The sequence below is a fragment of the Sorghum bicolor genome, chromosome 3 (genome assembly GCF_000003195.3).
Source record: "Sorghum bicolor cultivar BTx623 chromosome 3, Sorghum_bicolor_NCBIv3, whole genome shotgun sequence".
Lineage (NCBI taxonomy): Eukaryota > Viridiplantae > Streptophyta > Magnoliopsida > Poales > Poaceae > Sorghum > Sorghum bicolor.
The window spans coordinates 8756144-8770991 of NC_012872.2; the positions used below are offsets into that span (position 1 = coordinate 8756144).

The window sequence follows — 14848 nt, forward strand, 5'->3', positions numbered from 1 at the left end:
TTGGCCACCTTATCCACGCACCATCCTCGTCACCACACTTTTGCAAAATGCGCGGCATGCCATGCGCCCATGCCAGCCTCAGCAAGCAACAATGTCGCAGCGAATTCTCAACAGCGCCAAGCAGACGCCGGCAACGACGCAGCGGCACCACCCTTCGCCGCCACAGCCGCCGCCTAAGCTCGGCCGCCGCGCCGCCGCCGCGGCCATCGCCATCGCGGCCGCGCCGGCGCTCCTGCTGAGCATCTCGCCGGCGTCGTCCAAGGCGCAGGAAGCCGAAGCCGCTCCCGCTCCCGCGCCTTCGTGCCTCGCGGAGCTTCCCGTCACCGCGAAGGCCTTCCTGGACGTGTCCATCGGCGGCGAGCCCGCGGGGCGCATCACGGTGGGGCTGTTCGGGGACGCGGCCCCGGCGGGCGCGTCCCGGTTCCTGTCCCTGGTGACGGGCGTCGGGTACCGGCGCAAGGAGTTCGTGAAGATCGTGCCGGGCTACGTCCAGCACAGCGGCGTGGTGTCGTACCCGGCCATCCCCGCGGTGACGGACCGGCTGGCGGCCGAGGCGGAGGCGGTGCGCGCGCGGTGCGGGGCCGTGCACGCGGCGGCCGGCGCGGTGTCGATCGTCGTGCGGGACCCGAGCCTGCCGCCGCCGAAGCCGAAGCTGGTGGCCAGGGGCGGGAAGCTGGAGGTGGAGGAGGAGCAGGCCGGCGTGGTGCCTAACGGCACCGAGTTCGTGGTCACCACCGAGGCGGCCCCCGAGCTGGACGCGTCGGCGGTGCTGGTCGGTAGGGTGCTGGATGGCATGGACGTCGTTGCCAAGATCGCCGCCGTGCCCACCGTCAGGGACAACACCGCCTCGCCATACTTCAGGTCGACAGTTTTTCCATTACCGCTTCCATGCTCTCTCTCGGAACCATTAATCTTACTTCCTCCGGCGAATGATCGATGTGTGAGTACAAATAATGTTTGCAGAGTGGCCAAGCTGATCGGCGACAAGAGAGCAGTTGTTGCAGAGCGAGGCTTCAACCGCCCGTACACCAAGATCTTAGTCACCAACTGTGGTGTGCTCAGTTGAGAGTCGGCAGTAGTAGAGTGCTCCGTCTGAACTCTAAAGGAAGAATTTTGAAGGATTTGATCGTGATTTTGATACTTTTTTCCCTTTTTGGTAGAGAGTGATTTGCCTGGGGCACGAACGTACTTGCGGGTGCATGAATTCATTTCTCAAAAGTGATCGATATCGATATATAAAAGCTCCAAGCGCTTTTTATACATGGTTTTTGTGCATCAGCCATGCACTTATCAGCTCCAATTACCATGCCCTGTATCTAGACATTTGTGCGTTCGACATCACCATGCCGCGAGGGAGAAGGGGGCTCTAGTCTAGAGCGGCGCAGCAAGTGAACGATCTCCGACGCGACGCGCAGCTTATCCTCCGTGTCCCGGTTCACCTGCTCCAGCGGCGACACGATCTCCTGCGCGTCGAAGAGGCGCTGGCACTTCTCCGGGAACACGCGCAGGGCGGCCACGGCGTCGTCGGCGGCCACGCGGCCGCCGTCGTCGTACGCCGGCATGTGGGTCACCCTGGCCAGCGCGTGCGCCGCGGCGTGGAGGCAGTCCCTGTACAGCGCCGCGCACCTCGCCACCAGCCGGCCCGCCGCCGGCGTCGTCGTCTCTCGCCGCGCCCCGTGGCTGAGGTCCCACGCGCGCAGCCTAGCGCGGAGCACCGACCTCCTGGCGCCCCTCACCGCGATGATGGCGAGATCCCGGACCGTCGTCGCGCTGCGGCTCCGGTTGCTGGACTCGAGGAGAGAGACGCAGAGGCGCTGGTTGGACGTCCTGCCGCAGGTCTGGGCGACCAAGGGCGTGCTGGCGGATGATCCGGGGAAGAAGGCGGCGATGCAGAGCAGAGCGGCGAGGAGAACCTTGTGGTTTCCGGGTGATGTTCTGCTCGTTGAAGCCGCCATTGCCGTGGTGGAGCTGAAGAGAGAACCAGGATAGATGTCTGTGCGAGTACTCCTGTGTGCGCACGTCCTGCTAGCTCTTATATAGTTGTAGACCTATACGATCAAGAAGCTTGGGAACTCATCGAACTTAAGTGGCATTGATCGTAGCGAATGTTTTTTAACGAATGTTTATTACTTTAACGCACATCAATCAAAATCAAGAGGTATGGCATCATTAAGTTGAACGATGGATGAGAAATTGAGAATATAGTTTTTTCCATCTATCTAGAGTTTATTAAAGAATCGGGGTTATATAGGTCAAGAACGCACTCTTAGCTAATACAGTTACATTAAGGCCAATGATACCTAAAACCTAATACACGGTGGACTTTACCCTACTAGTAGATATATGCACGCGCAACGCACACATGCTCATTCTGATATAGTACGAGAAATTTTGTGATCATCTTGATACGGTAAAAAGAATGTATATAGTACCATTGAATTGAAAGGTATCCATAATATGATTATTTTTTGCTTGCTATATGTAGATTGAGATGTGGGTTCAATTTAGAATTTTGAGCTACTCACTACTTTGTACTTTGTGAGGTGTGACTTTAAGAAATCTTTAGTTTGTGTTAATACTAAGATCTCTAAGACCCATATGGGTAAAAAACGCCACATGGAACACCATGATAGGCGAATGACATGTGGATTCACCCACCCTCACTCATTTTTTTATTACTAGTTGAAGAGTTAAAGATCTCCTCTTACTAGCAGTCATGTGCGAGAATGAACCTCCTGAAGAGATGTCGAGATGAAGAACAACTTCCCTGCTAAGACCCTAATTCACAAGTGTATCAATTAGAAATCAAACTCATGATCTGTGCATTAACCGTGACCTTCCATTAAATTTTGTGTACTAGTGGAAGTTGTAAAATGTGTCTGTGGGCAGAGAGGATTTCCCTAAGGTTCTCTGGATTAATTAAAGAATCAAGGGTCAAGTTCTTACTCAAGGATACTTATTACTTGGGGATGCCAGTGCTGCTTAACCACGTAAAAGGATGAGAAGGGGGTCTAGGAAGCCTAGCTATTGTTTGACAAATAATTTTCTCCAACTCGAATGTTGTGTAGTACATCAGGTAGATAGGACCGTCACCTCATATCAGCTACCACAACTATATGTGGAGTTAGGTGCAATCTCAGGTATATTATTATAGTCTAGACACCATGTCTACACTACTGGATAGGACTTGCTTCCTAACTGGTGCCATAAACAATGTGCACGGTTTCAATTGGTATAAATGTTCGAGTTCATACCATTCAAGTGATTCAATCACTTAATGCACAAGTTTAGGTGGAGCATGATCTATGACTTGTAGTTTTGGGACTAAGAGCAACTTCACCAAATTGAGAAAAAACAATTGCCTTTCCCTAAAAATTGTCATATAGGGGAATGAGATGAAAAGAACTGCCTAGCAGACCCCCATCTTCTCAATCCTCTCTTCCTATATTTTTCTCAGCCCCTCACAAATGAAACGGGTCTGCCACCATTTTTTTCACCCCCTTTTCTTCCTCCTTCATTGAGATGGCAACATCGCCACCACACCAGGCATGGCATGCGAGCGCGTGGGCCAACCACTCCCCCTTGCCGACCACGGGAAAGAAGAACGAGGAGAGAGAGACACGGGAGGGACCAAGAGAGAAGAGAGAACTAAAATAAATCTCTTATAGGTGGGCCCTACATGTAAGGAAGTTTAAGGGGATGAGTTTTTTTTCTCAACCAGCTGAAGGAACCGTCCTCTAAAATATTTTGTCAATCTCATATAGCAACTTTTAAGACAAATGAGAAAGGGGACATGGTGGATTTGTTGAATCTATCTTATCTAGTCCCATAGAGGAGAGAACAGATGAGCATGGGGGAGAAAGATCGATAGTGGTAAACACTATGAAGACCCTATGAGAATTGTGTGCCTAGGTGGAACGATAGTGAGAAACTCCCTACTACATGAGTAACTTTGCTACTTAACGACTATTCTTTAGGCCTGCATTTTCCCATGGCAAAGGCCTCTCAAATGCCAAGTACTAGCTAGGGGATAGCAAGCACACCGTCAGTGATGGACAAAGGAGCACGTAAGATCGATGAGAGCGAGGACAAGTGGGGAAGAAGATTGCAAAGTGAGAACACACCGCGCGACAATCGTTGGACATGGTCGATCGGATGTCCGCTACCGATGTCGTTGGTCGAATGAGTCAACCAGAGAGAATCACTTCATTTGTCCTTAAGTTCTAACGATAACATATCTCTCACCTCTAAGTTCACGAAGGCCGATCAAACATGGACATGGACGGGTGGGGGATTGACCAGAGGAGGAGTGGGGACAGATTAGCAATGTTATTAAGAAGAAATATCCCCCTTTACATACGTATAGGATTACTTGCTACTGCGTGCGTTATTGATCAGGAGTTCGATAAGATCCACGACCACATCACAATACAGCTTCATCATCTAGTTCAAGTCGCTCACCACGGACCGCGAGCCGCGGTCGGCGAACGCCTTCTCGCAGGCATCTCCGGCGCTCCTTGCGTGGGTCACGAACCGCAGCGCGTCGCTGTACTTCCCGTCGACGAGCCGCATGTCCCCCTGGTCGAGGTCGTAGCTCATGGTCTTGTCGTACAGCCGTGCGCACTGCGCGAGCGCGTCCCCTTCGTGCGTGCCCGCGTACCTCCCCTCTCCAAAGAGCTCGCTCATAGCGCCCATGATGTCTCTGGCCTTGAACACGGCGACGTCGAGCCCGGTGCTAGTAAGCTGGGGCAGTGTGGTGGCGTTTAGGCTCCAGAAGTAGTGGCCGAGCACCGAGTGACATGCACCGGGGTTTTTCGTGAGATAGCATGTCCGGTTGAAGAAGCTGGGATCGGCTAGAGCGGCGGGGAGGGAGAGTAGGAGCAGAAAGGTGACCATGCCGTATAGCCCAGTGGCTGCCATTGTTCCTCACAAGTCACAACTCAGAACTCACGGCTAGCTAATGGTTAAGGTCTGTTGACACTAAGAGAGAGTGGGAGTATAGATGCAAGAGAAGATTGTTAATATATAGGAGTATGTATTGTATCTGAATGCAAGAAGTGCTTGTGTACCAAGATCCCAAATCTTGAGAAGATCTCATTTGTAACTATTCAGAAGAAGGTCGTATAGTAACAAAAACTATTAAGGGAGTATTGTAGATGATATTAATGTAATAATATATATATGGCAAAAATTGGGTTGTACTAATAAATGCATTAGATCTACGTAATCTTTTATCTCATATATATATATATATATATAGGACCCTACTATTGGGAGCCTAGGGCTCCCAATGATTATTGGAAGCCCCAGCCAACCCAACCGACCACCCGCCCACGCGACGCGCACGCCCAGCGCCGGCGCGTCCGTCTGGACGACCCGCCAGCGGCCGCTCGTGTGGTCCCCCCCACCCCCGAGTGCCCCGCGCAGGCACGTACGTAGCGCGCGACGGTGACGATGCGTATGACCAAAACAACGATGCATATAAACTATAAAACAACCTATACCAGTATAGTTTGGTACGCATGTAAAAAAATGTTATTTGTTTTGATATGCATAGCAGTATAATTTGGTATGCACTCACCTAAGATGGTTTACAAAAAATGCCATAGAACACTGCATCGATAACCCTGCTATACTCCAAAAAGGGTTATATACATGTTTTATATTAGTAACGTATAAACACCCTAGATTTATATACCAGGACTATATAAGTTGCTATGCACCGACGAAAAGGATATATTCGTCTGGTGATTCTGTGTATATGTATATGAGCCTTGACTAGTATACATTGATGGCTGGCAAAGCCATAAAACACTGCATCTATACCCCTCCCCCGGTTCATTCCAAAAAAGACTTGTATACATGTTTTGTGCTAGAAACATGTTTTCGAATTCGTGTTATATATGACTAGTTGACAAAAGTTATATGGAAAGTTAGCTACATATGTACATCCTGTGGCCCCCTGGAGTTGAAGTGGCCGGCTCCAGCGACGTCAACACACCAGCAGCCGAGGAGGCATACACACATGTGAGTTTATCCTAATAGAAAAAATTCGTCTTTGACCCAAGATGATCAAAAAAACTTGTATGAAAAGGTTTTGATCTTGCCTGTTTGCACTACAGCTACTTTACTATTTTTCACTTGGTCGTCTTTTACCCAACCCGATCAAAAAACATGTTTGAAAAAATGGGTTGAATCTTACCTGTTATATAATCTTGTATGCACAGTATGCAGCATGTGTAAAAGTTTTGACGTGTGGAAAACCATAAAAAATAAACCTGCATGCACTGCCTTAGCTATCCTGTAACTCTATATGCGCTGTTCCACCCAGCTATAAGCTAGTTTGGGTGGTCTATATGCAGCATCACACACTTGTGCTATGTCAGATTAGTTGATCCATAAAGCACTGTGTACTATATTTTGTCGTGAAGGAACAGCACATAGTCTGTTTGTTTTCTATATATATATATATATTCCGAAAGGCATGTATGTTATGCTTCGTGTTTTGCTATGCCCTCTATGCGTGTGATGTTTGCATTTTATGCTATTTCACCATGAAAATTGCTGAATAAAAAATAAATATACGGTGCCTGTATACATAGTCGCGGATAGTTTGGATGAAGTACTGAAGAAAGGTATATTAGGATTGCATAGAGGATGCGTGTGATGTCTATATACGATGTACTGTTCTGTTCTTTTGATTCCCTATGCACTATTTAGTTGACTACCTACAGACTGTCCTGACATTGTTTTTCGTATGCGCTACAGGCCCCTGATTTGAATCCAGACATTGTGCCACGGAAGGGTATGCAATTCAACAGTATAGATGCTGCACACACTTTCTACAAGGACTATGCTGAGGTAGCCGGTTTCGGTATCAAAAAGTATCGTGAAAAGAGAAGCGGTAAGTGGATGAACTGCGTAAGAGAAGGCAGGTGCAAGCCCAAATTGAAGAAAGGCAAGCGTGTGCGTAAGAAGACATCAAAAAGAACGGGCTGCAAGGCGGGTATCAAGTTGAGGAAAGTGTTTAGTGAGGATGGTACCCTCCAGTGTGTGGTTGTGGATCATGTTAACCATACCCACAATCATAAACTTCTGCCATCACCGTGTGCAACAAAAAACTTCCATTGCAACAAAGAAAATGATCCCACCTACATGGAATACATAGGGGGGTTGCAAGCAAGTCGTGTGCACACGCATACCATATTGGATCACATGGCGGATATACATGGCGGTGCAGAACATGTCCCATTGACACAGAAAGATCTGGAAAACATGTGAGTAACCACCAGCCCCCCCCACCTCGTACCATGTATTTAGTATGCATGACTGAGACAAGTATATATGCACAAAACATCTTTTGTTGTTACACTATGCGTACCATGTGTTCCTAACCAGCTAAAAAAAATATGTGGCAGAATCTAATAAACACGTGGTTGAATTCTTCGTAATCTACAGGAGGGCTGCACAATCAAGGGCAGATCGGGCTGATGATGTGTCCAAGCTGCTGGACTTTTTCACTGAATGCAAGCAGGAAAACCCGCAATTTTTCTCTGATTTCCAATTGGATAAAGAGGGGAAGGTTATGAGTATATTCTGGTCTTATGCTAGCATGCAAGGGGAGTATGCTGATTTTGGTGATGTAGTCACGTTTGATACAACATACAAGACAAACCTGTATAACAAACCATTGGCAATGTTTGTCGGTGCTAATCACCATCTACAGTGCACCGTTTTTGGGATTGCTTTGCTAGGCGATGAGACTACAGAGACCTTCAAGTGGGTTTTCTCCGCATTCAAAAAATGCATGGATGGTGTCTCTCCAAAATGCATACTGACAGGTATAGAATACATGTACTCTTTAGGCGATTTACTAGTTGTTATTAGTCGTTACAACAGCACTGAAAATGTTCTGTATGCGTGTTAGTCCTTGAACTCATGTGATCGGTTTTTTTGCATCGGGCCGGGTAGTTTGTATGCATCGTGCATTGCTTGCTTCTTCATTAACCGTTGTTTTGTCCTGTCCGTTTCGTTTGTGCATCTATATAATTGTATGCTGTGCTCACGGAAATGTTGATTTTAACCATTTCAGACAATATTTGAATACATTGTTACAAATTTCTGCTCACCGATTACGAATACTAATCATGTCTCATCTTCTAAAAACAGACCAAGATGCAGCTATGCCTGCAGCAATCCATGCTGTCTTCCCAGACACAGTCCACAGGCTATGCTTATGGCATGTGCTTAACAAGTACAAACCAATATTGAATGAGTTGTACTCCCGGTTCTTCAAGAAGAGATTCAAGGAAAAATTTGAGTCTGTTATCCATCATCCATTGACTGTCAGTGAATTTGAATCTGCCTGGGGCATGCTAATGAATGAGTTTGAGTTGAATGCTGACCAAACGCTGCAAGCATTGTATGATATTCGTGCAGAGTGGGTACCGTGCTTTTTCAAAAAAGACTATTGTGGAATGATGACCTCAACCCAACGGAGTGAGAGTGTCAATAACATTGTCAAGACGTGTCATGTTGATGAAAATATACCATTACACAAGTTTGCCAAACAGATGATGCGGTTCATATACCGCCGAAAGATGGCCGAGTCTAGGGAAACATATGGCTGCACGGTGCGTTCTTTTTTCCTCAATGATCTATGTGTAGTATTCCATATATGCAATTTCTGTGCTGGTGTATCTACACTATTATTTGGCAATGTTTCTACTGTACTACCTTGCTTCCATTACTGTTGTATACACCAAAATTATGCAATATTTTGTAATAAAAACTTGATTTGCCCCATCTATGTTATATATACATCCTCTGCACTGGTCTGTATACAAACATTAACATTGTTGTATGCGCTGTCAATACATCATAAAAATTGTATACATCCTAACTAACGTTTTTTGGCTGTATTATCCAGAGCAAAACAGTTCATGAGACGAACTATGGCTTCGAAATATGTGCTAGCAGGGCATACACGCGGGTAGTGTTTGCTCGATTTGAGGAAACATTGAAGAAGGCTACTGCATTCAAGATAGTTCAAGACCATGATAAAGGTCCGAAAAATTGGTTGGTTCAACATACTAGCCGATCAGACAAGATCGTGTGGGGTCAACACCAATTTCAAGTGATGGTCGATGAAGATAATGGGGTGTTTGAATGTGAATGTAAACAATTGGAACACACAGGTATGATTGTGCTTATCTCCTATACTTGCTCATATCATAAAATTACACATTACATGAGTCTAACTCGTGCATCCTTGATTTTAATAAGGGCTATTTTGTATGCACTTGCTGCGTGCGTTCATTCATGTCCAAGTTGAGAAGATACCGAGCAAATACATCCTAAAGAGATATTGCCGGAATGCACGCAAGGATCTGCATTTTGATCGGGCCGATCGAAAAATGAGAGGAGAGCATGGTGAAACTATAGCATCAAGGCACAGGAAGGTCATGACCAAGGCCATGCAGCTTGTGAGAGCAGCAATCATGTCCAATCCAGCCATGGAAAGAAGCTTGGAGGGCCTTGATGAACTGATTAGGATTGTTTCTGAATTGGAACCCGATGTTGGTGTATGCGACATTGATGAAGATGAAGCCGATGTAAGTTCTCCACAAGCCTGTATTCTTATAGATTAGCCGTTGTACAATGCACATGGATTGGTAAAATGTTTTGCTATTTTGCTGAAAATGTTACTGTGTGCAATGGCAGAACGTTGTGGAAGGCACAAACACCGCTGGTGCAGAAGAACGCCCACCTCAACCTCAGGTGTGTTTTCTACAAATCTAGAATACTAAAAAAATATGACTCTGTGTATCTCATTATAGATGCTATGCAAAATATACAACAGTACAAATAAGCATCGTGCAAAAAAGGGTGTCTAAGCTATCAGGACTTTAACAATAATATAAATTTAACATCCATTTTTATCCGTGCATGTATAGATTGTAAGTTCAAATTTGTAAAAAATAAAATATTACACTGTCATGCTTTGGACTGCTATGTACTGAAGTTGTGCAACACATTTGTAGGGCATTGTAACCGAAGAGGGAGCACACGCCTCTGATGAGCTTCCACTGGGAAAAATGGTTCGTCCAAAACATATCCTCTATTTATGCAAAAAATGCATAATTGTATGAAATGACAGTGCATATAAAAGAAAAGATAGTTATTTCGCAATGTTAGAGGAAAATAAAACTATAACACTGGTACAAACCATTGTGCATAGACTTCCCCCGTTGTATACAGTTTTCCTATGTCAGGTTATGCAATGTTATATACCATGTTGTAGAGTAATTGCAATGTTATGTGCAACGTTTTGAGTGAGAAATCTTTATCTTAATATTAAATCATGACTACATCTTCTGTAGAACTTTATTGGAGTTGGCGCTACCATTAGCTTGAAAAACCCAAACAAAGCAAAGCCAAAGGGCAGGTCAAAGGAAGATGCTGAGATGAAGACATTGAAACTAGGTGCAAAAGGGGATAAGAAAGGCACACGGAGGTGTAAAAGATGTGGCGTCAAGGACGGCCACAATAAGTCGACATGCTTACAGGTGATAAAACTAGAACAACAACGAAATGATATTCAACTGTTATGTTGTTGGCAGTGCTTGCAGCATTAAATTCATTTTTACTCGGTGCATATAAGATTGTGCCTACAGATCTGTGGTTTATGCACAGTGAATTTGCTTTGTATGCATATTCAACATATAACCTGCTGTGCTTTTGAATGCATTTAGGACCCAGCTAACCGTGAAAGGCTGGCCGAGATAAGAAGCAAGAAGAGAGGACGTCCACCTGGAGCAAGAAACAAGAACAGAGGTGATGGGGAGAAGGGGGGTGATACGAATAAGAGAACAAGGATGGTGCAAGTTGAAGATGGGGAAGATGAAGCATTTACCATCGATGCATATGACGCTGAGCATCAAACAGATCGTTGCCCTGCACCAAAGAAGAGAGGGAGACCTCCTGGAGCTAAAAACAAAATTAGGGCCTCCCTGATGGCTTCATAACCATGCCTCTAGATAAAAAAAAAAGATAACGCACGATCTAGCTTTTTTGTGCTAGGGCATTGTCATTATGGATCTCCAAAACTTGCTGCGGTCCTTTCTGATATGCACAATTATTCGTCCGCCGGTTTGACATTTGTTGTATGCACGATCTAATCTTCTACACGGCATTGGTTTCTACACGGCTTGTTTCCGCAATGGTTTCTACACGGCTTGTTTCCGGTGAATTTTTCCTCTGCTTCAATGCATGCGAGTGTGCATAATCATTGCATACAAAAAGGTGGCCCAGCTTCAGTACCATGTGTGCAATTGAGCAAAATGCAAAAAAAAGTGGGGCGTGGATATGAAAAGTACATTGGACATTTAACATGGATATGCCAAAAATAATGTTATGTGCTTGCGAGAATACGGGGTTAGAATATTAAGATTTTGCGCATGGACTCCAGAATATGTGTTTGAACCTTAACTAATATGAATATATTCGTCTGGTGAACATTGTTTCACTTGAATTTGTATATCAGGATACAGTTGGAGAATGAGCGAGATAATGTAAAATGATTAGCGGGCCTCGAATAAAACGAAAAAAAGACCTTGCAGTTGGTCAGCCATAAGTATATCTTCAACACCATAAAACGAAAAAAAGACTGTAGCTAACATACTTAGTATTTTTACCAAAAAAAAGGAAGCGGCTATGGATACTGTTTGTCGCCGTCACCAAGGTTTTCATCGGTAGCACAAGTTTACAAAATGCATAACAGTGGTACGAACGTTCCCCCTACACTAGACATGCCGTTCACCGCTCGGTGTGACGCAACCTCTGTACCTCTGGAGGAAGTTCCTTCTGTTCATTGGCATCATGGTACACAATGTAATGGAGTATATCAGCCCGTATCGCTTGCGAAGAGACATTGATGGGGACATTGTTAACCTGACGAAATAAACAGGAGGGGGCGAAAAAAACGGTTAAAGCACAGGTTAGCAGTCGGCAATGCATACAAAATGTTAATGATGATCATCGAACATAAAATGGAATACATATTAAAAAAGGTCGAAAGTGTTATATATACTAGCATATGAAACAGTAACTAACACACTTACCGTGTATGGCCAGTGCACTGTACCAGTAGCCGCATCATAGTTGTCCATGTATAACATGCAGTAGAAAGCGCAGTCTTCAGAGCATACAGCTTGCTTGGGTATGGCATGCAGCATTTCACACATATAGCTCCGAAATCTTCTCACAACATTGGGCCTTAGAAACTGGATAGCATCATTGAGCCGGAGCATCAGTCTTTTGCAAAACTGCATTTCTCCATCAGAAAAATTTATCTTCCCAAAGTGAGTATCTTTCCACCCCGTTTTCCCAATTTCGTCCCAAGGATTCGGGTCAAGTATGTGAATAAGCACAAAGTTGACGATGTAGACAGAGAAGTGTCCCTTCCTTATTACAGGCAGCACAATCTGGTTTGATTTTGAAACAAATGACGACGAGCTTAATAGATGGATGAAAACAGTGCATAGAGACCAAAAAAAAGGGTGTGACAATAAAAACAAAGTGAAACTCTTACCTCCTGCAAATCTTTAAGCTCCTGTTTATGCGGGAGGATGGGTGACAGAACATCAAGGAGATCGCGTGCATTGTAGGTGACTTTTTGACCGTCCGGCACATTCCCTTCCTGGAATATGTACTTCTGCATACAGTATTAAAAACTTTTTGTTATGGGGGGGCAACGTATACCTTAATTATAGTTAAATTTTGTAAGGGCGCGATACATTTAGATATCAACTCACCAGTACTGTGGTGTTTAGGTAGAGCCGTTTGCGTTGTGGACTGCGCTGCACCCTAGCTGGTTCATCATGCATGATGCATTGAATGAAGTAGTCTACCCAGGAGTCGATAGCCCCTTCACGAAGGGCAAATGATGACCTGACATCTCCAGCTTTGGTGGAATCGTTTGCGAAGCGACAAATAATGGCGCTGCAGGGGGTGTGGCAAAAAAAGGAGAATTTAGAATAACAACTGATGAAAGCTTTGGCTATGCACCACGTATACATTTCAATATACACGGGAAAAACACAAAAAAAAGCATGCGAGTGCGTGATCAAACATGCATATTAAACAAAAAAGACTTGTGGTCAGCTTAGTAACAGCTAGTAAGATGTACTAACAAATATATAAACTACATGAATATGCACATATCAGGGGCTTGAAAAAAAATATATTGCATAATTAAATGCAAATATGAAATTCAAATCAAGATACAATGCGGTGTGTGCAACCATACATACAATAAAATGAGTGTATACAACGTCACATCCATCTTGTACTATGCAAGTGATAACATGAAAACAGAGTACTCATGATATAAATTTTGTATGAAATCTTACTCATTGAAAGCCAAGTCCTCAGAAGTAAGCAGCTTCCACAACTCGTTGGCCCTATCAATGGCGGCTTCCAACACATCTTGGGTGTTCTCTTCTGGGACTTGAGAGACAACCGCATCCCCATGCATTTGTTGTAAGTTGGGTCCAGTAGTATCGTATAGTGCCTGCGGAAGATTAACAACCATGCTTGAAGATAAAAAAGATTGAGGGTCTGATGATCAACACGTGTAAAATCTGCATATGAATATCAATGCCAGTGCATATGAACACACGTGTATGGAAATTGGACATGAAGGAAATAATGAGACGTTTTTGGACACTTACCTCTGGGACTGTACTGATGAAACAACCAATGGGTGTGGATAATTCATTGATAGCCTGAACATATTTTAAATAAATGGAGAGTTTTTGAAAAAATCAAGGCTGGGTATAAGTTATGCCTGTAACTATAAATGTCAATGCATATGAATCCAGAAGTATGAGGGTAGGCATGAAACACATAATACTAAGTTTTGGGAACTAACCTCTTGTGGAGTACTGATGAAACAATCAATTGGTGACTCGGGGGACGATTCATTGATAGCCTGCAACATATTTTGAATAAACGAGGTAATTTTGAGAGAAACGAGGCTACATAGCTTATATGCGGCTGAAGATCTGAACCTGTTCTACCGTAGTGCCAGGGCCTGGCCTGGGTACAGAAGTATCCCACACAGGCTGTCGTCCTGGGGTACAAGGCTGATCCAGAGTAACGACGTGTACTGGCCTGGGCTCAGAAGTATCCCATACAGGCTGACCGGTTTTTGAAAAGAAATAAAAAATGGGTTCACTCAAATATCAAAAAAAAAGGAACTGGTTACAATGGTGTGGCTCGGGGGGGTGCAAACCTGCTGAGTTGTGAAACCTTGTCCTGGCATAGGCATAGAACTATCCCATGCAGGCTGTGCGTAAGAAAAAATGTTTTGTTATGAGCAAATGATGCATAAAACCCAAACTGGCGGTTCATATCAGCCTACATAGCTGAGAAGGGGAATGGTGAGGCAAAAATTATGTTGTAGATACTAACCGGAGTGAGAAAGGTGGTACAAAATGGGGTGACATTTGGATTCGGCAAAAAATTGCCTGCGATACCATCAATCAATTTAGGTAGTGAGCACAAAGTTGAAAAAATCTCAGGTTCATAGCAAAAAAGGCCAGTATTTTGCTGCGCAACAGCATATTCTGCATGGGTTCCCATATCTGTGGTCAGAATCGGAGAGTAGTTCTGGGATCGACGGAAAGAATATAAGGCTGTATGGTGAACAAAAAACGAAAATACGGAGATCAATTGGGTATAGCAAGCACACAAAATAAACAAATATATGAGAAAAAAAGATATATACATATTGCAAACTGCACATTTCGTAACAAAGAATACAACAGTTAATGCAAACACACAA

At 44.6% G+C, this 14848-nt stretch overlaps 4 protein-coding genes across 4 annotated transcripts; 1 reads left to right on the forward strand and 3 right to left on the reverse strand.

The window, feature by feature from the left end:
• Positions 1–1262, forward strand: LOC8070454 (peptidyl-prolyl cis-trans isomerase CYP26-2, chloroplastic). The gene is made up of 2 exons (XM_002455271.2): positions 1–861; positions 964–1262. Exons 1-2 carry the CDS (start codon positions 62–64, stop codon positions 1064–1066), a joined length of 903 nt encoding a protein of 300 aa, XP_002455316.1. The 5' UTR covers positions 1–61; the 3' UTR covers positions 1067–1262.
• Positions 1317–1955, reverse strand: LOC110433615. Its single transcript, XM_021456099.1, has one exon. It carries the CDS (start codon positions 1953–1955, stop codon positions 1317–1319), a length of 639 nt encoding a protein of 212 aa, XP_021311774.1.
• Positions 4444–4920, reverse strand: LOC110433616. Its single transcript, XM_021456100.1, has one exon. The coding sequence runs from the start codon at positions 4918–4920 to the stop codon at positions 4444–4446; it is 477 nt and encodes a 158-aa protein (XP_021311775.1).
• On the reverse strand, positions 11600–12721 carry LOC8079077. Its single transcript, XM_021456101.1, has 3 exons — positions 12593–12721; positions 12123–12485; positions 11600–11952 (listed from the first exon to the last, which is right to left on the reverse strand). The coding sequence occupies exons 1-3, from the start codon at positions 12719–12721 to the stop codon at positions 11818–11820; spliced, it is 627 nt and encodes a 208-aa protein (XP_021311776.1). The 3' UTR covers positions 11600–11817.